The sequence below is a fragment of the Protobothrops mucrosquamatus genome, unplaced genomic scaffold (genome assembly GCF_001527695.2).
Source record: "Protobothrops mucrosquamatus isolate PMUCROS unplaced genomic scaffold, P.Mucros_1.0 scaffold71, whole genome shotgun sequence".
In the NCBI taxonomy this organism is placed as follows: Eukaryota; Metazoa; Chordata; class Lepidosauria; order Squamata; family Viperidae; genus Protobothrops; species Protobothrops mucrosquamatus.
The window spans coordinates 302379-328292 of NW_015386449.1; the positions used below are offsets into that span (position 1 = coordinate 302379).

Below are 25914 nucleotides of genomic sequence, written 5' to 3' on the forward strand. Positions count from 1 at the left end.
TTTTGCTTTAGGCCTCCGCTGCCGTGTGCAAAAAAAAAAGAAGGTTCAGTCAATCAATTTCAACTTCTCGCGGGGAAAAAAAAGATCTTGCAAGGTTGGAATTGATTGATTGAACTTTTTTAGTCCCACCCAGTCTGCCGTTACCACTGCAGCCACACCCACCCAATGGGCCACGCCCACCCAATGGGCCACACCCACCCAATGGGTCATGCCCACCTGGCACCCGACGATACATAAGTGGGTTTTGGGTTGCAGTTTGGGCACTCGGTCTCTAAAAGGTTCGCCATCACTGGTCTAGGTGATGGATTGTAGATGACCACATACTGTCCTTGACCTCTGACTTCCGTAACCCAGGTCAATTAGCTGGCCTTCATTTCAGGCTCTATTATTGCGATGTTGCAGGCCAGGACCACCTTCTTCCCCAGGTAGCTGGTGACCTCATTGTGGACTGTCACTTGCTGGGCAAGTACAACAAAGAGTCAGCTCCAGAGGAGGTTTGGCCAAGAGCACGGCGGTGGAGAAGGTGAGCAGTAGTGGAGGGTCCTCCACTGGTAATGGTGCTCAGAGCTCAAAACTCCCTCAGAGCCTCCAGAGTGGCTGCTGCCACTGCTACTTCCCAGCTGTGTTGCTGCTACTGCAGCTGACTCAGTCCCATTGTGAGCCAACATTCATTCCTTGCAATGCCATATATTACCTACCATCTTTCTAAATGTATTTGCATGTCCTTAAATTTGTCCCAGATTTGCTTATGTAGCTGCAATCAATATGGAGTTTGCAGAATGCTGGGTTTATCCCTGCAGCCATAGTCCTTCAGGGAGCTCTGTCCTGAATTACATTACTTATCTTCCTCAGGCATTGCAAATGATACAGCAAACAAGGACATATAGCTCATTGGTCACATTCACAGATCAGTTTTTTGTTTTAACTTGTTCTTGTGAATCTTTCTTTCTTTCTTTCTTTCTTTTTCTTTCTTTCTTTCTCTCTCTATCTTTCTTTCTTTTTTTCTGCCATCTCCTAATAATTTTTTCCCTCTCCCAAAAATTCTCTGATGATTTTTTTTAATGAAATAAATGAAACAACCAAAAAAGCTGTTGTTATTTGTTAGTTCAAATTTCATGTATTTCTGTAAGATACATGAACTTCATGAAGCTGATTCAGTGGCACTCCTACATGGATTACTTTCTTGACATAGGGCTGCCCTTGAAGACCATCCAGAAAATAGAACTAGCACTGATGATGCTACCTAGTTCGGGTAATGACCATACTTGATAATAATCAAACTCAGAAAACACCAAGGACTCCCCACCATCCAGAAATTACAACTGGTCCAGAATGTGGCACGTGCAGTTCTGGATGCTCCACAGATAGACCCTGTTTAGTTAATTTTTTATTATTTATTTATTAGATTTGTTTGCCACTCATCTTGTCACAACATTGCTCTGTGAACTGCACTTGTTTCCATTTCTCCCCCCCCCCTATGCAACTCAAGGTGCTGGTCATTTGTAGGACTATCTCTCCCTGAGGGATCTGCCTGTCCCATTGGGTCAGAGAGGGTGGATGGGCTCAGGTACCTCAAATGTGGCCATCTTGTGGGAACTGGGAAGCATGCTTGCTTCACCTTAGTTATTCCTACCCTGTAAAATCCTTCAGAGAAAGAGGAGGTCCCTTCTGGAAGGCTTTAAAAAATTACCTCACCCTGGATGCCAACCAATGGGACCACTGAGGTGCCGGAGAGCATGGCCCTGAGTGCCTGGAGATTTTTTTTTTTAAAAAAAATGTGTATTATTTGTGGTCTACCCAGGGTTGTGATTCATAGCAGGGATGGCTAAATAAATAATTTATTTGTAAACATTTAGAAAAGAGTGATAGCTTTTTCACAGATATAAATTACCATTTTGGACAATAGATGTTTAAAATACTTTTTCTTTGAATATGGTTTTACATTTTTTAAATCTTGCCTTTTTGGTAGGATTTTGTCTTTTTCAAAACGTTTTAGACCTTGGGTGAGAAGAGCTTCTTTGTGCGGTTGTTTAAAGCACTTGATTTTTCCCCCAGGATTTCTTGTGAGCCTGGAAATAAGTAGAGCTGCTGCTAAAGCTAACGTTCATGATAATTGATAGTTACATAGTCATTGTCAATTCTTAATGATCACATCGATAGATTTTCTGCACAGTGGTCTCTGCCCATCCTGCTCGTTCAGATTTTATTTTATTTATTTAAAACATTTATAATGCTGCTCATCTTTTGATAACTCTGGGCAGCTCCTAATAAAAGAACTCCTAATGGATTGGATTATTGCAACACAGTCTACATGAGGCTCCCCTTCAAAAGTTTCCAGAAGCTTCAGCTGATGTAGAATGTGCCCATGTGAACCATATTAAGTGCCCAAATAAGGGCACATATAACTTCTCTGCTCTGTGAACTGCACTGGGTGCCAGTTTGCTTCTTGATCCAATTCAAGGTGTTGGTTATTACCAATAAAATCCTACATGGCATAGGGCCAAACCGCCTATGGAATTGCCTTCACCCCATCATATCAGCCCATCCCATTCGTCCAGGCAGGAAAGACATGCTACAGACCCCGTCAGTCAAAGAATTCCCACTGTTGGGAAGAGGGCCTTTTTTGCCGCTGCTCCTGTGTTGTGGAACATTTTTCCCCCAGAAGTAAGGAAAGCTCCCAATCTCTTGGCCTTCCGCTAAGGGGTCAAAACTGGGCTGTGTATCCTTGTGTGCGGGACACAGAGGCCTACACAACCATGGGGCTGGCCAGCCTCATGAGAACCCCCCTGCCTGTATTAACAACTTATAACTCTTCTTGGAATTCTTCACCTTCCAAATTTTTTATGTTGTTGTTTATATAATTTTAAAAGTTTTAACCCTAAATTATTCTAATTTTAGTGTTTAATTTTATTGATGATATTGTCCAGAACCCCTTTCCATGGGAGATGGGCAGTTAAGAAATATGATAAATAAACAAACAAATAAACAAACAAATACGCACTTACACTCACTGTAGTTTAATCTGTCCATCCTGTAACTGGTTATCCCCTTCTCTTTCCTTCCACTTTTCTTAATATTAGGGCTTTCTCCAGAGAGCTGGGTCTTCGCATAATGTGTCCAGAGCTCATTTATGCCTCAAGTGAGAACATTCTTTTTATTCAGCCTCTTCAAAACTTGTCTCTTATTTTCCAAAGCACCAGAAGGCAAGACAAGAAGCAATGGTTGGAAACTAGCCAAGGAGATAAGCAACCGAGAACTAAGGAGAAATTTCTTAACAGTGAGAGCAATCGTTGTGGGTGCTTCATCACTGGAGGCTTTTAAGAAAAGACTGGACAGCCGTTTGTCTGAAATGGTATGGACGCTCCTGCTTGAGCAGGGGGTTGGACTAAAGGACCTCCAGCATCCCTTCCAACTATGTTATTATATTAAATCCCTCAATTTTTTTCATATGCAGAGAGCCGTGGTGGCACAGTGGTTAGAATGCAGCATTGCAGGCTAATTCTGCCAACTGCCAGGAGTTCGATTCTCACTGGTTCAAGGTTGACTCAACCTTCCATCCTTCCGAGCTCAGTAAAATGAGGACCCAGATTGTTGAGGGCAATATGCTCACTCTGTAAACTGCTTAAAGAGGGCTGTAAAGCACTGTGAAGCGGTATATAAGTCTAAATGCTATTGCTATGTAGTAAATGTACTTCTACTGAAGTACCCAACTTTGTCTACTGGTATGGCTGTTTTTTATTATGTAAGTTGATGATGATATGCTGTTGGCTAGTTTGGATGATGCTAGGTTTTTTTTGCCAGTTATGTATAATAACTTGTTATTGTTCATTTAAGATTCCCTGTTATACTCATCTTTCTTCAATGTATTCATTTTCTGATCCATGTTTTATTGCATCATACACTTTATCTAGCATTCATTGCTAATCATTCATATACTCTCAGCCACTGCACAGCATCACCTACATAGCAAAAAAAACATATATTCATGTCCATAACTTACACACCTCTAAAGTCACCATTAGGGTTCATTATACATGTATCAATAAACACATTCAGTAACCATGGGGACATCACACAACTTTGTCTTACTTCCTGCTCAATGTTGAATCATTCACTAAATATTTGATGAATTTTCAACATGTTATTTGCATCATTTTCTACAACTGTAAAAAGTAGAAGAAAATATGAATGCATATAACAAAGACTTTAAAAACAAATAAAGCATATAAACATAACCTAAATATAATAGAACAAATAATTACTAAGATTCAGTTTTTAAACATCCAATTGAACCTTCAGCAAATGAAATCTGATTGTCCAGTTTTTTCTGTTATGCTGATAAAAGGCCAGTTCAAAGTGTAAAACTTTACACATTTTATCAACCAACCTTTGGTATCTGGTGCACAAGCATAATAAATCTAATGTTTCTTTATTGACAGGTAAATTTAAAATAGTTCAGTAAAATATTAACTTCTTTAAATTGATGGTTCACCATAGTAAGAAGATTTAGCCAACACCAAGCAATCAAACAGCATGGCCAAAGCACCCTTTCTGAACATCTGTTCGGGTTGTAAAGAATTCAGTAAAGTTGAAAAGTTTTTTAATGAATTAAACTTATATTAAGATAATATGTATTTAACATTTTAAAAAAACTGAGACCATTAATTTTATAAAATCAGAGATTCCAATTTCCTCTTCTTCTAAATTGTTTACTAGGCAATTTCAAATTTCTTATGAATTACTATATCAACTCTGCAATGAACCTGGCTGAAGCCATCTTGCTCATTTTCAGTTGTCACAAGTTTGGGGGGAGAAATGGGGAGTTTTAAGCTAGCCTAAACAATTTTTTGTCTCATGGGAACCAAGGTCATCTGTTTCTTAGGCTGGGGATTGTTAGAAAGCCCACCAAACTATTATATTGGGAGACGTAATTGATTGCATATGTTATGGGGTGGGAAGTTTAATTTTGTAATACTTTTGGAGGGAACTTTAGTCTTGGTTTCACTTTTGACTGTGCCAATACTTTGTAACCAATAAACATGTTCTTAGAGGAAAACTCAATCCTCCGAGTTCTGCTTTAATTGGTCTTGTCTATTGGAACCATGACAGACTATTTTAATAAAGTTTTAAAATTGTCAGTAAAACTGAGTGGTTGGTTAGGCTCTTCAAAAAAACCTTGTCTACTATATTCAGAATTGTAGGGGTTTTCGGAGACTGCCACAGTCCAAAGAAAGACCATACCGAATATGAGCATAAATGAATGCATCACCATTGAGCTCTTTTTGACAAATTCTGTGTAGCACATCAAAAGTTTTAAAAGTATAATTAATTATTGATCAACAGTTACAGGGATGGTTCAAGTCTGAACTTCCATGAGTCACATTTTTTAATTTTATCATATGCTTTCTCCAAATCAATAAAAGTACAATAATTTTTCTCAGATTTATAAATTTTTCAATGATCTGTTGAATAACAAAAATTGTATCTATACATTTCCTGCTAGGCAGAAAGTTACATTGCCCTGCCCTGAGCCCACTGCTTCCCCTTCCAACCCCACTTCTTGACAAGGTAGAAAAATGTGGGATGAAACTCAGTGTAGATTAAAGTAAGGTTCTATACTTAAGCAAGAAAAGCCAACTGTGTAAGTACAGGCTAGGTGAAACTTGGCTTAATGCGAGTAATTGTGACAGGGATCTTGGAGTCCTAGTGGACAATCACTTAAATATGAGCCAACAGTGTGCAGCAGCAGTCAAAAAAGTCAATGCAGCCCTAGGCTCAGTTAATAGAGGGATAGAATCAAGATCATGTGAAGTTCTAGTACTGCTTTACAAAACCTTAATAAGACCACACTTGGAATACTGCATCCAGTTCTGGTCACCACAATATAAGAAAGACATTGAGACTCTGAAAAGAGTACAGAGAAGACCAACAAAAATGATCAGGGGGCTGGAGACTAAAACATACGAACAGTGTCATGGTTCCGATAGTTGAGACCAGAAGAAAATAATAACTATGAGGCAATTGCTTTCCTCAAAGAATACTTTTAATGGTTACATAGTATCGATATGGTCAAAGGTGAAACCAAGACTGAAGGTTCCCTCCCACCAAGGTTACAAAGTAACAAGTTGAACTTCCCACCCCTATAATATGTCATAAATCACAATCCCCAATTATCTACTTTGGCGGGCTTTCTAACAGAAACTCCAGCCCACCAAAACTTAGGTAGCTTGACCTTGGTTCCCACAAGAAAGTATTTGTTATGACTAAACTAAGAGAACACATCTCCCTCCTCCCATTGCTGTGGCAACTGAAAACGAGCCAAAAATGGCTGTGGCCAGGATCGTTTGAAGGTTTGACAGTCGGATCCTCTAAAGAAGAGAGAAATCCTGTGGGTAAAAAGGAGTTAGAGTCAGGAATCACTCCTTATTCGGATGCTTATTATGAAATTTTCATATTAATCTATCAGCTTTTACATCAGCACTCTTTACCCAGGTGGCTTCAGATAGTGGGTAACCTTTCCACTGCACTAGATACTGTAATTTTCCCTTGTGCAATCTTGAATCAAGGATTCGTTTTATTTCATAATGAGTCTCTCCCTATCCGACAAGGAGACCAGTGCCTGCTTGGGAGGAGGTCTCCATGAGGATTCTCTGTATGGCTTCAATAGGCTGCAATGGAACACAGGGTGAACTTTCCCTAAAAGGGGAGGGAGCTTTATTTCTACGGTGACTGGGTTTATAATCCGCACTATGGGGAAAGGTCCAAGGAATTTTGGTCTCAGTTTTTTTACTAGGCAGCTTGAGTCTTAGATATTTTGTAGAGAGGTAAACTTTTTCTCCTACACAAAATGACCTCTGGGGGGCCCTTCTCTTGTCTGCTTGCTCTTTGTAGTTTTTTGAGACTTTTGTTAGAGCTGCTTTCGCATTGTCCCACACAGTTTTCCAAGAAGTCACCCACTGATTTAAAGTTTGAGAAACAGGAGGGTCCTAAGGGAGTTCAGGCATGGGAATGAATTCCCTTTCGGTAGCTATTTTAAAAGGAGTGAGTCCAGTGCTGCTATGTACTGTGTTATTGTAAGCCATCTCAGCAAAGCGGAGGAGGTCAGCCCATGTTGTTTGTTGGTAATCAACATGACACCTTATATCAGGGGTGTCAAACTGCCAGCCCACGGGCCGGACACATCACACGGAAGCCGCGCCCACCCAATTGCTGGCAATGGCAAAACTAGCCCGATACATTGCGCGACGTCATGTGACGTCGCGAGTTTGACATGCTTGCCTTATATATTGTTCCACCATAGAGTTAGCTTTTTCAGCAGTTCCATTAGTAGACGGATGAAAAGCCGATGACAACCCCTGTGAGGACCCAATCAGTTTCAGAAAGTCTCTCCAGAACCTGGCAGTGAATTGCATCCCATCCGAAATAATCCGCTTTGGAGCTCCATGGAGCTGGTAGATATGTTTAAGAAACATTCTTGCCAGATTCTTTGTGGAGGGGAGACTGGTGAAGGCAATGAAGTGAGCTTGCTTAGAAAAAAGGTCAATCACAGTCCATATTACCGTATTTCCCCTACTTTCCGATAATTCCACAATAAAATCCATGCTAATTTCTTCCCAGGGTTGGGAAGGGTCTGCGACTCACTGCAATAATCCAGGGGGCTTAGCTGGACATTCTTTCATTGTTGCACAAGTTGAATGACTTTTCACTTAATTCTCAACGTCTTTCTTTAACCCTGGCCACCAAAACTGCCGTTGAATTAAATGCAAAGTTTTTAGGTAACCAAAGTGGCCTGCTTGTTTCCTATTGTGGCTGTATTGGAGGGCCTGAACTCTGAGAGTTTCTGGTAGATACAGTTTCGACCCCTTCCAAACCAACCCGCCCCAACAACTCAGTATGGTTTTATTTGCCAGGAACCAGGAATCGGTTTTCAACTCCTCCTTTAGCCTCTTTAACAGGCTATCAGGTTCAGTTGATTTGGCCTGTGATGGCCCCCCTGTTGTTACTTGAGATATCGACTCTGGTTGCGGAATAATGGAGTTCACAATCTCCTCTCAATCTGGATAGGGCGTCAGCTAGAAATTTTTTTCCTCCTGGGATGTATTTTTGTGTGAAGTTGAAACGGTTAAAGTACTGCGCCCACCAAACTTGTTTAGGAGATAACTTACGGGGGGTTTTCAGTGCCTCTAGATTTTTGGGATCAGTCCATATTTCAAAAGACAAGTCGCTCCCTTCAAGGAAATGATGCCATGTAAGCAAAGCCCACCTCACCGCGAAAGCCTCTTTCTCCCAGACTGCCCACCTTCATTCAGTGTCCGTTAACTTTTGGGAGGTATAGGCACAGGGCTGCAAATCCCCATTCTCGTTCTTTTGCAAAAGAACGTCTCCTACAGCCACATCGTTGGCATCAGCCTGGATATGAATTGTTTTTCAGGATTGGGATGTTTGAAAATGAGTTCTACTGCAAACAGTGTCTTTAAGTTCTCAAAAGCAGTCTGGCATTCTATGGACCATGGCAGGGGCTGGCAGGGTTGTGCTTCCTCCCGTTTCCCCCCGTTTTTAACAGTTCAGTAATCAGTAAAACAATCTCAGCAAAGGAGGGGATAAATTGCCGGTAGAAGTTTGTGAATCCCAAAAAACTCTGGAGTTGCTTACGGGTTCATGGAGGCTGCTATTCTAGCACAGCTTTCACCTTAGGCGGATCCATCTCAACGCCTTCACTGGAAATCCTATATCCTAGGTAATCCAGGAGTGTCTGATGGAACTCACATTTTGAGAGCTTAGTGTAAAGTTTAGTGCTCAGCAGTTTTCTGAGCACTTCACGTACTAATTTGACATGCCATGGTTTCTGTGTAGATTAAGATGTCGTCAAGATAAACTAAAAAACCCTTGTACAGGTGACTACGCAGTACTTAATTTGTGAATTGCATGAACACAGCAAGGGCCCCCTGCAGGCCAAAAGGCATAACATTGAACTGGAAATTCCCCAAGGGGCTGTTAAAAGCTGTTTTCCATTCGTCTCCTTCCTTGATTCTTACTCGGTAATACGCCTCTCTTAGGTCTAATTTGGTAAAAAAATTCTTTTGCCAAATGGGCCAACATGTCCTTCATCAAGGGGAGAGGGTACATATTCTCTATGCTGACACAGTTTAACCCTTTATAGTCTACACACAATCTCATCGACCCATCTTTCTTCTCTTTAAACAGCACTGGGATGGCTACCCAGGATTTTGCTGGCTGGATGAATCTTCTGGCTAAGTTGTTATCAATGTATGCTCTCAGCTGTTTTAGTTCATGGGGGGTCATTGAATACATTTTTGGCTTAGGTAGTTTGGCCCCTCAGAAAAATCTCGATAGCGCAGTCAGTAGTTCGGTGGAGAGGCAGAACATCACATTCCGCTTCACTGAATGCTTCTGCTAAGTCTCTATATTCACTTAGGATGATTTGCTCTCCAGGTGGGGAACTCACAGCAGATTTCAAGGTTTCCAGGGGCTGCCCTTGACTCTCAACTGGGCTACAGATTGGGATAGGAGGCGACGGTCCAGTTGCTAACCTTAAAGTCCTCAATCTGTTTTCCCACCAGATCATGGGGCGCCATTTGTCAAGCCAGCCCAGCCCCAGAATCACTGCATTTTGGGGATTACCACAAAACGGATTAGCTCCCAATGCTCCTCTATTTCAAGGTGCACTAGTTCAGTTAAGTGAGTAGCCGGGGCTCCTCCTATGAGTGTTAGTTTAATGTCATGGTTCCGATAGATGAGACCAGAGGAAAATAATAACTCTGAGGCAATTGCATTCCTCAAAGAATACTTTTAATGGCTACATAGTATCAGCACGGTCAAAGGTGAAACCAAGACTGAAGGTTCCCTGCCCCCAAGGTTAAAAAGTAACAAGTTGAACTTCTCACCCCTGTCATAAATCACAATCCCCAATTATCTTTGGCGGGCTTTCTAACAGAAACTCCAGCCCGCCAAAACCTAGGTAGCTTGGCCTTGGTTCCCACAAGAAAGTATTTGTTATAACTAAACTAAGAGAACACATCTCCCTCCTCCCATTGCTGCGGCAACTGAAAACGAGCCGAAGATGGCTGTGGCCAGGATCGTTTGAAGGTTTGACAAACAGTTACAGGAATTGGATATGTCTAATCCAATGAAAAGGGGAGACATGATAGCAGTGTTCCATTATTTAAGGGGCTACTGCAAAGATAAAGGGGTCAAACTATTTTCCAAAGCATCAAAGAAGAGAAGCAACCTAGAACTAGGAGAAATTTCCTGACAGTGAGAATAAGCCAATGGAACAATTTGCCTTTCAAAAAGAGACTGGACAATGATTTATCTGAAATGGCATACAGTCTCTTGCTCGAGCAGGCAGTTGGACTAGAAGACCTCCAAGGTCCCTTCCAACTTTCTTATTCTATGTTATTGTGTGAAATAGGAGGTGCAGGACCAGTGCCTGGATGTCAGCAGAGTGGCTGGCCCTCACAGCAAGCATGCCAGGAAGAAGCGGTGGCAGCAGACCTCCTCCTCTTGGTTGGGATCCATGCAGGGACCACCCAGGCATATTACGACTGCTCCACAGCTTGGCAGATGGAGCACACGTGTTGGCAATGGGCCGCTGGGACTCCATGCTCTGGCTCACCCCAGACTTGAGGACTTCTAATTTGAGAAGGTTTAAACCTAAAGCAAGATAAGGCCCACTGCAATTCACTTGACCCTCTCTTGAGTGATCCTGCATTGAATTGTCCCATGGAGAGTTGGCCAGGTCAGTAAGAAAATATCCCGGGACATGTCTATTGGGGCAGGTCAGGTATGGTGAGTTGTCCTAGATCTTGTTCACATCTATCAGAATATTTTTTAAGCTTGACTCTATATTTTGGGTCTATTAGCAAGCCTTCCCACATTTGGGTGTGAAAAATTTTGATGACTATCCATTCTATCTCTTTGTCTATTTCTTCCCACATTTGGGTGTGAAAATTTTTGATGACCATCCGTTCTATCTCTTTGTCTAATTCATTTAAGAAAATGTCGAAGAACACTGGTCCTACAACAGAACTCTATGGTATTCTTTTATATTATTTCGCTCCATGTAAACATAGATCCATTATGAACCACAGGTTGAATATGGTTTTTCAACTAACTGCAAATCCATCAGACAGTGGAACTATCCATCCCATATTGTTCCATTTTATCAGGAAGAAAGTCTTACTGAAGTCTAAACCCATTACTTTCATCACACTCTCTTCCTTTACCAATTTATCAAATAAACACTAAACAGAAGTAGTAGGATTTAAACTATATTTAATAAACCATTCTGGGTTTTAGTAATCAGCTTGTTCCCTTCTAAGTCTTTGGAAATCCTAAATCAGGGGTGTCAAACTCGCAACGTCACATGATGTGTCGTGACGTATCGCAACTTTGCTGGCAATGGGGTGGGCGCAGTTTTGCTATGATGCATCTGGCCCATGGGCCGGCAGTTTGATACCCCTGCCCTAAATGCTTGATGATCTTTTCTAGGATTTTCCCAGGCACTGATCTCAAGCTGGCAATGTGCCAGTGATGTCATTTAAAGATAGCTATAAAGCTAAAGATAGAGTAAAGAACATGAAGATGATGGAGACAGAAGAAATCCATTACCAAAACAATGAAGTGCAAAATGTGTCTTAAGGGCAAAACAAGAAAAAAGTGTTTATTTCCATGAAGTTTGTTTATTAGTCTTGCCTATATCATTGGGCTGACAAGTATGTTTAATTTTAAATATTTCCTTTTTTAGGGACAGTGTAATTATAATACATACTCAAGTACTGTATATATGTACTCATGTTTAAGTTTATATTACAAATTACAAAGCACTGCAAAAGACATACTAGAACCAAAAATTAAAATAAGCAAGGAAATGGTAAGGAAACACATATCCAACCTTGACAAATATATATCACAGGGACCGTCAGACTACATCCCAGAGTTCTGAAAGAGCTGGCAGATGTTATCTCAGAACCATTGCACCACATCTTTCATAAATCCTGGAGCACTGGGGAAGTACCTGAGGATTGGAAAAGGGCTGATATGGTTCCCATCTTCAAGAAAGGGGAAAAAAACGGATCCAGGAAACTACAGACCAATCAGTTTAACATCAATACCTGGGAAGATCCTAGAAAAGATAATCAAAAAACAGATCTGCAAACAACTAGAAGCAAACAAAGTCATAACTAGTAGCCAGCATGGGTTTGTTAAAAACAAATCATGCCAAATCAATCTCATCTCATTCTTCGATAAAGTGATTAAACTAGTAGATCAGCGAAATACAGTGAACATAGTATACTTAGATTTCAGTAAGGCATTTGACAAGGTAGACCTCAACTTACTACTTGGTAAACTAAGAAAAGATGGGATAGACAACATCACTACCAGATGGATCTGTAACTGGCTAACAAACCGTATTCAACGAGTAGTCCTACAACCACATGGAGAGAAGCAAGCAGTAGGGTACCACAAGGTTCCGTCTTAGGCCCAGTACTCTTCAATATCTTTATCAATGACTTAGATGAGAGAATAGAAGGGGAACTCATCAAATTCGCAGATGACACCAAACTAGCAGGAGTAGCCAATACCCCAGAAGACAAGCTCAGGATCCAAAAAGATCTTGACAAACTTGAACAATGGGCCCTATCCAACAAAATGAGCTTCAGTGTGGAGAAAAGCAAAGTCTTACATTTAGGCAGAAAAAATCAAAGATACAAATACAGATTAGGCGAGACCTGGCTTAAAAACAGTAACTGTGAGAGGGACCTTGGAATGCTAGTGGACGATCACTTGGCTATGAGCCAGCAGTGTGCAGCAGCAACCAAAAAAGCTAATATAATCCTGGATTGTATAAACAGAGGCATAGAATCAAGATCACGCGAAGTATTCATACTGCTTTATAAAATCCTAGTAAGACCACACTGCAGCCAATTTTGGTCACCATATCACAAAAAAGATTTTGAGAGTTTGGAAAAAATTCAGAGAAAAGCTACTAAGATGAGCAAAAGCCTGGAGACTAAAATATACGAAGAATGGCTATGGGACTTGGGTTTCACTAATCTAAAGAAAAGAAGAAATAGGGGAGACATGATAGCAGTGTTCCAGTATCTGAAGGGCTGCCACACGGCAGAGGGGGCCAGGTTGTTCACCAAAGCACCAGAGGGAAGGACGAGAGACAATGGTTGGAAACTTATCAAAGAGAGAAGCAACCTGGAATTAAGGAGAAACTTCCTAACAGAGAAGACAATCAACCAGTGGAACAGCATACCCCCAGAAATTGTGGGTGCTCCATCACTGGAGATTTTCAAGAAGAGACTAGACATTCATCTGTCTGAGCAAGGGGCTGGATTAGAAGACCTCCAAGATCCCTTCCAGCTCTATTCTATTCTAATGTGATGCCAGATTGCTTCAAAATACATTAAGTCACAGGATACAGACTTTTTTTCAATAAATGGATATTTCTTCCCTTTTGTTTGCATGTATTTTAATTAATTTAACAGGTAAACAAAGCATTTGTTTTCATGCAGCAGCATCCATGTATATTTCAAATACATTTAATAAGCCCAGGGGAATAGAAAGGATGGATCCAGAAAAGGGAGAATGAACAATTGTTATCTCTACCTTCTGAACCTTGATAAGTGAATTGCTGGTCTTATTCAGCAAGATTGTTCTTTTCTTATGCAAACATACAGATAGCTATCAAATTGTATTTATTAATATATTTCATGTTAACTGACCCAAAATATGATCAATGATGTTGCATGATCTGGGTTTTTGCATCAGTTTTAGAATGATCTTGATCCCCTTTTTCCTGCTTTCCAAGGCAATTTGCATCAGTGATTGCTGAGGAAAACTGAACAAATATTAACATTATTCTAGCACTGATGGCAAACTTAACATAAATATAGGCAACCTGCGTTTGTAGTTTACAGCATCAGAAATTTAGCAAAAATTTAGCAAAAAACCTTGTTGCAAAACAGTGATAAGATGCAGCTTTCTTCTTTGCAATGTAAATATTGTCTCCTTATCCCAATGAAATATTATGCCTCAGCTGTCCCCATCGTAGGCAAAAATAAAATGCCAAAAAGTGCAGTCCCCCCTTGCTAATAAATTGTCCACTGCTGTATTACATGGCTGAAGTCTCCAAGATACAAAGGAGAGCAAGAACACATTTTTGACAGAAATGTGCTGAAACATTAAGCCAAACAGATTGTATTTTAGGTTATTATCATTGAATTATGTAGAAAGCAAAAGGAAATGCTGACAAGATAGAATGACTTCAAAATTTCTCTTTGGCCTTGTTCTCAAATCACATCAAGTCAAATTGTGGTTTATTTTACTAGAACCTAACAGTCATGCCAATTGTAGTTTATCAGTCTGTCAATGTTACACAAATCAGATATTTTACTTCAAATATCATTTTTAAAAGATTAGATGGTGCAAATATTAATGTGCTAAGTGTTTATGTGTAAATATTTCCTGCTAACAATCATTAAAAAGGTTACAATAAATTTCTCTGCATCTTCCATGAATCTGCAATACATGTTTCCCCTGAAATTATAGAACTGATGCCTATTCTGTATGGAATAGCTTTGCATTTGGGCAACTTGTCATATCTTCCCAAAGAAAGGATACCCATTCCAAATGTGTTCTTTCTATCAAAAAGGATTCAGTACCAGAACATAAAACCATTTCTCTACTATGAATTTAGTGCAAATTAATAATAATTAGTCCAAATATCACTTCAAAAATGACTGCTATTAAGTCGCTATAAGGGAAATAATCTAAAAGAGAACATTAGATCACAAGTCAGTGCATTATGGAACATCAGGAGAGCTATAGCTTTGCTATTAGGCTATATAGTGTCCTCATTTAACTATGGTAATTGTGACTGAAATTTCCATTGCTAATGCAGTGCAATGCCCTATGACCACGTTGCTTCTTCCCCCCCCCCCCCACCGTTAAGCAAACTCTAGTCATTGAGCATGTCATGTGACATTTGCAACCTCCTGACAGCTTCCCCATTGATTTTGCTTGTCAAAAGCCAGCCAGCAGGGAAGGTCACAAATGGCCAATACATGACTGCAGGATGCTTCCATATTATAACTCCAATCTGGTTGCCAAGTTCCCAGACTGCGACCCTATGACCACGGATCTGCTGCGACTGTCCTAAGTATGAGGAGGACTGATCACAAGTAGCACTCATTCAGCCCCGTTCATATGTTAAACCAGGACTACCTGTAGTGTACTCTGCTAAGATCTTGTACAGTAGAGGGGCACCAAAACGAGTGGAGCGTTGACCCTCCAGAAAACTGATTACCTAAAACCTCCATTATCCCTACTATTCTGGTTAAAGTTCAGGGGAGTTGCAGTCCAGCTAGGGCTAGAAAGCTACACATTCCTGTTTTCTCTTGTAGACATTAAATACTGTACAATAATCTTAAAGCAGAATGAGGGCGTTGTCTAAAGACGCCCGCGATACTAGGATAACCCCATTCCAAAACCGAAGTTCTCTTCAAAGCTGCGTTTCCATGATTGCTGAGGCTTCCTCTCAGCAGAATTGCACAGAACAAACACGAACGCTAATCTGCGTTTGCCTGCAAATCTGCGTTTGCCTGCAGTTCTTGTCTCAAGAAAAGCCACGAACGCGTTCTGTTCTATATCGATTCTGTGCAGCGCGGCAGACGCATGTATTGCACGAAAAGAGCCGCAAGGGCGAAGCGCCTTTGTTTCCCTACCCCAAATGCCCGCAACCCTTACTGCACACCGCTACCGATCTCCTTTACGCCGCTAAGCCTAGAGGCCCTGGACACGCTCCTCGGCTCAGCCCAAGCAGACCTTTCCCTGTACAAGGCCTTCTTCGCTCAGCTAAGCTTGAGATGGGGGCGGGACGGAAGGAGGCGCTCTGACGACAATGTCAAATACGAGGCGCCAGTTACGCGCATAATGACGCTACTCGCCTGCCACGACTCGCTCTGAGGCGGAGAGGAGAAGCGAGCCGAGCGGGCTGGAAAATCAGGGCTGTCGAGGCCTGCTCTCCTCCTGCTCCTCCTGCAGTCGCCACCACAGCAGGGCAGGTGGTAAGCGCTGCACGACTCCCTCGGAGAGCTGCCAAGCGGACCCAGAGCGGGAGGGGCGGGGATCCGCGGAGGAGCCTCCCTTCCCCCTTCTCTCCCTTGGAAGGATCGCGTCCGCTGGTGCTTCAGCTTGACGTTTTCCGCGCGGCAGTAGCCGAGCTTGGTTTGGGGTGGGACGGATCACATTCTAAAACTTCAATCCAGAATAAATTTCCTGATATTATATGCGACTGACATATTCAACATATTCAACAGTAATTAAATACGTTACAAAATTGTTCTGTAGTTTTAACATTTTGTACAGTTTTTCTAGGTCTAAGCCTCTCACATATCAAGCAGTTTACTTCCGAGTAAATATATAGCGGAAAGGTCTGAAGGCTGGCAGGGAGTATTCAAAAGCGTCTTCTTGGCAAGAGCAAATATTATTGGTGAATTCCACTGATAATTCATAATGCAGAACTATAGTGTTCACATTGCAATTGTTATTAACACTAATAATAACCACCACAAAAGCAGAAATAATTGCAATAATTTAATACCCATCCCAATTTTCACGTATTAGTATGAAGTTGATTGCATCTGGATAAGTGTGTATTGTATGTGTCTGTGCCCTTTTCATTTAACAAGTCAGATGATATGGCTGGAAAGTATATTTTCAGGGTGATCTTTTACATATATATTTAAGACACACTGATTCAATAAGATTTAGCTCAAGGATTTTATGTTAAATGATTGAAAGGCAGAAATGTACATTTAAAAAAAAAAAAAAAAAGAAGTCAAGAGTGTATCCAGAAGCAAATTTTAATTATTTCAATAGATCTCTTTTTAGAGGTGCATAGTATAAATAAAATATAAGCTTTAGACCTTGTGTATATGCCACACATATTTAACACTTTGGAAACAGGTCTTCACCATCTTTCTGATTGAATCATTTAAAGTAAACATCAGAGACATGCAAAATATGCATATGCAAAATATCACTTAGCTGGGGCAAAATTAATATTTTTTCCAAATTATTGAAATATTTTTTCTCAGTGGTAATATGGTTGTGTTATTTTCTCTATAATTAAATTTTACTTGTGATAAATGGTGCCAGCTAAATAATGTTAAAATTTTCAAATTATTGGCATTTTAAAGGTTAGGAAAATGCATTCTTGCCAATTTGTGATATTTTGGGGTAGCTTCTATTCATATATGAAATAATATAATCATATCTCTAAAATACTATTTTATAAGTAATTGAACTTTTGCAGATACAGCATGATAAAAAGGAAAATTACCAGGGATAAAAATACTCTATTTCATGAATGGCATAATCCCAAACTTGATTACTGTTTTCTGCCCATTAAGTGCAAGGAAACCTGTTGTTTTTTTCTAAACTTGTTTTGACTATCACATGTTCCTATTAAAAATATAGGTGCAAAGGAGAGAAGGTTCTTTATTTTTTATTTCACTATAAACATGCTTCTCTTCATTGCAAATATTATAGTCAATAATAAATGAGGAATATGATCAGATATATTACCTCCATCTGTAATTATATAAAAATATTAATAAAAATGTTAATAGCCAAAAACAAGCAACTTTGAGGGTTTGACAAAAATACACCTTTAAAAATAGCTTTTACAATGAAATAGTTTAATTCAAAAGAAATAACATGCTTTGTGTTATAATACTTCAGAAATTTTATTTAATCCTCTCTAATGTTTCAGATTTCTATTTTTATTAACTCTCTTTACTTATGGAGTCTGAAATATCCATTTAAATTCATATGTAGAATCGAACTACACTGGAAATAATTATACACTTCATATTTTTACAATGTATGGTATTAATGACAGAGATTTCTAAAATTTTTGAAGCCATGCATGTTTCATTCATACATTTTAAGGCTTTAGCAATTTAATGTGCCACTTTCTACAGCATTTTAGCAAAGGTTCAATGTCATACAGTCTTCCTGTTTTTAAAACAACTATTTGATTATTAGTTTATTAGTGGTAAAAAAAGTGAGATTTTATACTATGTATAGAACTAAGTTACAATTATATATTAAGATTGATTCTCATTTTCACTTTAGCTGTGGGTGTTTTATGAATGCTTTATTTTAATTTCTGCAGAGCCACATGACCTGGACCAAACTTCTCTTAAGGAATCTCAATTTTACTGAAACTTCAAAAGTGTTTGTGAGATCATGTTCTAAGATAGTAAGCAATCCCCAAATAATTGAGTTAGGTCCCCAGATAAGTTAGGTCATTATAAACTTATGTCTTTATAGTAATACTTTGTTTTTATCAATTGAAAAATGTTCTTGGTAATTAAAGTCATATTTAGATACCAATGATACTAGAATATTGTCATTAAGATTATGATAAGATGAAATTTTATTACCCTACATTTTATTACCCTACATTTATTACCCTACATTGTCTTATTTGTTAAATATATCACATCCTTTGTGTATATGTGACTTACTATTTACATTCTTTTTTAAGAATAAAGCTAGAACTTTTGCAATTAAATTAATAACTACTTATTTAACAATAACTCTTGTTTAACAAAAATCAAAAGAAACTTTCTGCTTGGTTGAAATATTTTTTCATTAATTGTTTTCATAGAAGTAGTAGGAGTTAGGAAATGTATATCAGAATAAATAAGTAGTTGCTTCTGGTCATATTAAATTCTTTTATATTTTTTTTATAAATTGTTAGTAAAGATAATAACTGTCCATTTTGTTCTAAATACAATTAGGATTAGATAAGGCTGAATATCATAATAAAACAATACTTTTGGCACAGCTGAACAAATTGAAGAAGCTAAATACAACCAAATACTTTCTAAACAAATACTATATTTCAAATAGTTTTATCTATTTTATTTTATGAAGCACATACAGATCTTAAATCTGAAAAGTCTTTATGCTTTAAATAGTGGAAAATAGTTGAAATAGTTCTCTGTTCAGTTTATTTATAAAATTATCTTTCTTGTGCTCATAATCTGGGGTACAACCTCTTATGAGAAATAAACTTTTTTTAGGCAAGGCTGTTAAAATGGAGTTCCATTTAGGTAGACTGGTATTTATTAGAATCAAAATATCTGTCAAAGTGCCATTATATATTGGGTATCCATTGAAATATATATTTTAGAATAGGTGTAATATGAAGCATAAAAAACTAAATAATTAGCAATAGAATCTTTCTTAAATTTTATAGTATAATTGTTGGGAACTTTAACACTATAGATTTTAAAAAATGAACTGCATGTTTCCTAGTTCTGTAATGGTTCTCTCCCAGCCCAGTGGGATTTATTTTTAATCGGTTGCCTCCTTGGTTATCAAAGGGGAGAAATTTGGTCCTTATATAGGTAGTCTGAGAGGTTAACATCTAGTATCTTAATATAATCTTAACCGGACCTGTTTTTAAATGCTTTTCCTTGGCTTGCTATTGTTAATTGGGGAATATATCCTCCTAGCTAAAAAAAACAAACAAAACGCTAGGTAGCCAGCATATTTCAGCAGATAAATTTTAGGTGATAAAGATAGCCAGTCAAACCTGCCCAGGCCACCCTTAACCGACATTGTTGGAGGTACTAAGAAGATGCTCCGGTTTTTCCTTGCGGGGGATGCGAAGCAATATCGGAGGAAGGGGTGGCTGCTTCTTACAGCTCTAAGTGGCCTCCGGGATGGATCTTGGAGCTTCTTCCCGGTTTGCTCTTAAGACAGGTCTCCACCCTCAGCATGATCCTCCCGGGTAAGGACAAAAGCCCTTCCGCTCAGGTGGGCTCCCGGTCACGCCGCCCAGCGCCAAGAGAGGACGGGCGAGCAGTCTACCGCTGCCCGCGGCTTTCATTGGGTTTCTGGACATTAGGTTGTAGCGCAAGCTCCGGAATCGTTCTTCCACCGCAGCTGAACCCGGGAGCGAACGGCAGGGAGGGAAGGCGTTCTACAACGTCGGAGTGGCGCCCAGCTGCAAGGACGGCCTGAGTCCGAACTATTGAGGCGCTAAGAGTTAGCGCTTGCCTCTAGCTTTGGACCTAGCAGATGCCGGCTTTCAACCTTCCAGTAGTCGAATGTACGTGAGAAGTAGCCCATTGGTTATTGTTACTTAAAACCGCCACGAAAAACTATTTCGAGTAGTCGTTTGCTTTGTTTTCAGGTAGTAATGCAGCTTCCAAATACCCGTTGTTCTTGATGGAAACAGGTGCTCTCCAGCATGGACCGTTTAGAATCTGCAGTTTGTAGATACCAAACCAAAGGCTGACCTCTGGTTGAGGTTGCCTCTCAAACTTGCTCATGGCAGAGAAAGCACCTGGAAGAAGGAAGGAGGAAAGCAAGGCCTGGAAAGAAGGTGAACGCTGTAGTGATTGCAATGGTACTGCTTTTGTTTCAATATTGGTCGGGTGCCTTTTGAGATGCACACAGAACTATTGCAGATATACACACAGAACTATTATGCGGCATATATTCTCAATAATATATTCTATCATAAAGTGCAAAATAGCAAAGATCATAGCATCTTTCTGCCTCAAGTTAATAGAAATTGCAATTTCCCTGATAAAGACGCTTTGATGCATATAAAATATTCCATTTTAGGGCAGACATTCTGGTTTCAGGTCTTTAATGTTTCCTTATTCCTATCTTGTTTTATAAAGAGGCTGTGTTCGCTTTAGCCCCAAACTTCAGCATAAATGAAGAAGTAAGGTAAGATTACCTATTAAGAAAAGCTAAATAAGTTCCAGAATTTAGCTTGAGGAAAAGAAAATGTAATTTAGAAATTGTAACATTATGAGCAGCAAGACTTTACTGTAACTGAAGATTGGTCCTTTGGCTAGGCTCAACACCCATCTAACTCAACACCCTTTACTGTTCAAATTTGGCAAGGAGAGCATGCAGACCACTTTGAGAAAAGTAGCAGGAGAGAATGGGTCTTTGATTTAATCTGGAAAGGCTATTCCATTCTGGAAACTGCTTGGACCACCTGCTGTGAGGAGAGCATGATTTGCACATAAAATGACCTTCCTCAAAAAGAAATCCCTCCAAACTCATGCATTCTCTGGAATCAGTCGAGGCAGGCAAAAAGGGTTCATAACGGGGGCCATAGTCTGGCAGAAACAGTGCAGAAAGAGCTCAAGGTATGCACAGCGTCTTTCCCCATTTTGAAAGGTAAGGCACATAGGGAAGGTTTTAGAGTTTGAGGGGGTTGGCCACCATACCAAATCATGGAGGAGGGGGACGTTTTCTAAATTCTTTGTATAACAATGTAATCCTGAAGGTAAAGGCTGCTCTATTGTGAAACCCTGGAAAGCACCCTAGGAGCGGGCCAGTAAAAGCCCTTGCAGTCATGCAGAGTTTTCAGTTGGGGAGCTGATGCGAATTTCAAAACGAACGTGCTAGCGTATCGTAGGAATGATCCCGACAGGTCGGAGGAGAGTGGCATTGATTTATGCTTTCAAAGGATTAAATTGGCCTCAAGGAAGAGGTAGTGGGATAGCAGGTTGCCTCTTGCGGGGGACGGACTCCTCCCGGCTCTCTCTTTGCTTGAACACTTCGCCTCCCGAAGACAGGCGGAGGGCGCGGGTGCAATTCCTCCTTCGGAACGGCGGGCGACGGAAGGGTCTGCTTAATGGGCCAAGAGGCGGGATGAGGAGGATGGAGGGGGTGCTTCCTTCTCCGTCCTGTTTGTGTCCGCTGACAGACCTGAGGCACACGCCGACTTCTGAAAGGGGGGAGAGGAAAGAGAGTTATTCTGGCGAGGTGACCGCGTATCCGCGTTTGATCGCAGACGGTTTCCCCCCCCCCCGAGGGAGAGGGAGAGGGAGAGGCGGCGGCGGCGGCCTCAGTCGGGGTGCGCGTGAGGAGGGAGGGGGGATCCAAGCGCGCGCGAGCTGGGGCCGGGCGGAGTCTGTGTCCCTGGCGAGGCTGGCCTGGCGCAGCGCGAGGGCGGGTGCGGGGCCTGGCCGACTGCTAACGGGCGACGGCGGCAGCGGCGGCGGCAGCGCAGCCCGAAGGGAAGAAGGCGCGATAGCCGGGCGGAGGACGGGTGGGTGGGGCCTGAATGCCAAGAAGCGAGCGCCTCCCTGCCCTCGCCCAGTCAAACCCAGCGAGGCGCTGCCGTCTCCGATCCCCGGGCTCCTCTCCTGGACCTCGCGCTCTCGCGCTCTCCTCCTCTCCCCGTTCCTCTGCCCAGTCGCGCGCTTGCCTCTCTGCCATGTTAGCCGCTCTCTCTCTTTCTGTCTCCTCCACAGATCTCGCGAGAGCGGCCGGCTGCTGCTGGTGGCTGCGGAGGGGGTTGGAGCGGCGGCGGCGGCAGGAGCAGTAGCGGCGACGGGCGGCGGCGGCGGAGGCGGCGGCGGCGGCCGGGGGGGCGCAGGCAGGCAGGCGGGCGTCGGGTAGCCCGAAGGCATCATGGCGGATAGAGACAGCGGCAGCGAGCAGGGCGGCGGCGGCGGGGCGCCGGGCTCGGGCCCTGGCGGCGGCGGTGGCGGCGGGCCCGGCAGTAGCGGCGGCGGGGTGGGCCTCCAGCACGAGACGCAGGAGCTGGCCTCCAAGCGGGTGGACATCCAGAACAAGCGCTTCTACTTGGACGTCAAGCAGAACGCGAAGGGCCGCTTCCTGAAGATCGCGGAGGTGGGTGCGGGAGGCAGCAAGAGCCGGCTGACGCTCTCGATGTCAGTGGCGGTGGAGTTCCGCGATTATCTGGGCGACTTCATCGAGCACTACGCACAGCTGGGGCCCAGCCAACCGCCGGAGCTGGCGCAGGCCGCGGACGAGCCCCGGCGGGCCCTGAAAAGCGAATTCCTGGTGCGCGAGAACCGCAAGTATTACATGGATTTGAAGGAGAACCAGCGCGGGCGATTCCTGCGCATCCGCCAGACAGTCAACCGCGGTCCAGGCCTCGGCTCCACACAGGGCCAGACCATCGCCTTGCCAGCCCAAGGGTTGATCGAGTTCCGCGACGCCTTGGCCAAGCTCATCGACGACTACGGCGTGGAGGAGGAGCCGGCCGAGCTGCCCGAGGGCACCTCCTTGACGGTGGATAACAAGCGGTTCTTTTTCGACGTGGGCTCCAACAAGTACGGCGTTTTCATGCGGGTGAGCGAGGTCAAGCCCACCTACCGCAACTCCATCACCGTCCCTTACAAGGTGTGGGCCAAATTCGGACACACTTTCTGCAAGTACTCGGACGAGATGAAGAAGATCCAGGAGAAGCAGAGAGATAAGCGGGCCGCCGCCGCCGCCGCATCCTCCTCCTCCTCCGGCGGAACAGAGCAGCAGCCAGAGACCGAAAGCAGCAGCAGCACCGCTATCCCCACTGGCCCGCCCGGAGCCTTGCTGCAGGCGGAGGAGCCAGAGGAGGATTGATCTCCATCTATCTTTCCTCCCTCCTCTCCACATCCCTCCTTCCCACTTGGCTGCCTCCTCCCTGCCCTGCTGCACAGAGACACTGGTAATAATGACAACAACACACAGAGAAAGACTTTATACTGTAAGGGAGAGAAAGAGAGAGAAAACCAACATCCACAAGCCGAAAATAATGCATACCGTTAAATATACCTGTTATAACTCCATGGGGAGCACCATCTACCTATCCACCACCAAAACTGACAGCCGAGCAAGCAACTTCTTTCTCTCCACCCCATCGCTGGATTGTTCCTTCCACTCTTGCTCATCGTATAAAACAGTAAGCAGCTGCTAAAAACAAACAAACAAAAAAATTACAAAAAAAGTAATAACATTATATAAGATGAACTGTGTTTCCTACTTGATTAAAAAAATATAAAGAACTGAGTGTTTATTTCCCTAATTAACCAAGAACTTTTGTACACGTTTAAGCTATTATTATTAAAAAAAAAGTGTTTGCAAAAATGGTCAAGATTAAAATATTGCTGAATTATATTAAAAAAGAGAAAATGTCCTTTTCATGTTGAGCTAACATTTGACTTTAGCACAAAAAAGAGATATTTTAGAACACGTAAAATAATATTTTTAGTTTTTCTTCTCATTTTGTTACCAAATTTCAAAACCTTTCATGGAGGTTATTATAGTATATTTGACACCCTATATACCTGTGATTAGAGATGTGTATATATATATGAGGGCTAGGCATGCTGTGTGTCTGAGCTTTGTCTAAATGTTATGCAGAAGTCTGTAGAGTTAAAAGGTACGTAGGTTTAATTCATGCAAGGTAACAATAAGTGCTCTCTTTTATACAATATGCATTGCATCTGGACCTTAAGCATATAAAATGGTCAGTGAAACTTCTGTGAACATAAAGAAAAATATTAAAAAGGCATTTAAATGAAATTTGCTAACTTGTGATTTTTATGGTTTGAACCAAAGTTATTCAAATAGTAAAAAGAGAGAGAAATGATCTCCCATATTTTTCTGCACCTGTTTGGTTTACAACTAAGTAGGTATCTTGTCATTGTTGTGTATATGAGATGTAATTGTATTGTTCATAATATATATATTTTTATGAAGTGTACTTAAAGTACTTTAACATGCAGCGATTTTCAGTATGCCTTTTTTTCAACAACAGGTGGTAAGGGTTTTTTTGTGTGGCCACTAGCACTATTATTTTAATTTGTTCAGAGTCTCAGTCAAAACTCCAGCTTATGCTAGTGCTAACTAACTTGTGTAGGCCTGTCGTAGACATCAGTTCAACATGATTATGGTGTAATCCTACTGAGCCATGGATTTGAGTTTCCTTTAAAAGTAAAAGCCAAGTTGGTGTGTTGTAAAGAAATTTTCATGTAGCTGTGGTGCTAGTTATTACTGGCTACATACTTTATTCATGTAGTATTGACTCCTCCCCCAAGTGTGCAAATCTTCAGTTATAATTATGTACTTTGTGTGATATATATTAAAGCTGTAAAGTATAAAAACAGTCTGTGAGAATACTAACCTATCTGGAAGTGTTCTCCAACTTGCAATTATTTGTAGTAATATACTTTTACAGATTTTTCTTTAAAATGTTTGTGCTTTTAGTTGACTAACTACTTGCTGCTGTATAGTAAAATATTAATATATTTTTATCATTAAACTGCTGCATGACTATCATCATTGCAAAGTGAAAACAATAAATGATGCCTTAAAACAGTAGAAAAAATAGTTGGAATTCTGTAGGAAGAATGGACAAATCAAGAATCTTATTGATTCTTGATTTTCTGAGTGTATTCATTTTCTAAACTACTTTTGACAAATTTATCAGTGGATTTAACTACTTTATGTAGCAGATTCCACCTGTAGGAACAGAACTGTGTTTTGGTTTTCATTGATTGTAAGAGATTGAGTCTAGGTAAGACGATGGTTCAAAAGAAATGTATTTTTGGTTAAAAGTAATCCCCTTCTTTAGAGATATATTATAAGTTATTAAGACAAGTCTGTTTCAGTTGTATCCTCTATTTCTAGTTAAATACATTTGCTAATGGTGTCTGTATAGCACCAAATGTGCAATAATATAGTGGTTAGGATTTTTTTTTAGAATCACTGGAATTTATTACAATTGTTTTCTAAGATGCACTTTTCCATAAGGAAAAAGTAAGCTTCCATGGTGCACAATGTGATACTTTTTGGCCGCATGTAAAACTTTGAGTGTCAGATTTGCTTTGTTTTAATTTGTAGGCGGTTTCATACTGTATTTGAACTGTGATATAGAAAGGACTGCATTTTCCATGCTGTAGGTAGTTGAAAAGCTTAATGTTTAAATTTTTGCTATTTTGTTTGTACGTTCCACTATTCCCTACAGTGTCTAAGGTTTTAATTCTATAGATTGGCAGAAGCGTTGTTTTTAGCAATAACCTGTTTTATATGGGGAGAGGGACA

The 25914-nt window shown here is 41.1% G+C and overlaps 1 protein-coding gene across 1 annotated transcript; it reads left to right on the top strand.

The window, feature by feature from the left end:
- Positions 1-22494: 22494 nt before the first annotated feature.
- PURA (purine rich element binding protein A) lies at positions 22495-23451 on the top strand. Its single transcript, XM_015812152.2, has one exon. It carries the CDS (start codon positions 22495-22497, stop codon positions 23449-23451), a length of 957 nt encoding a protein of 318 aa, XP_015667638.1.
- The last annotated feature ends 2463 nt before the right edge of the window (positions 23452-25914 follow it).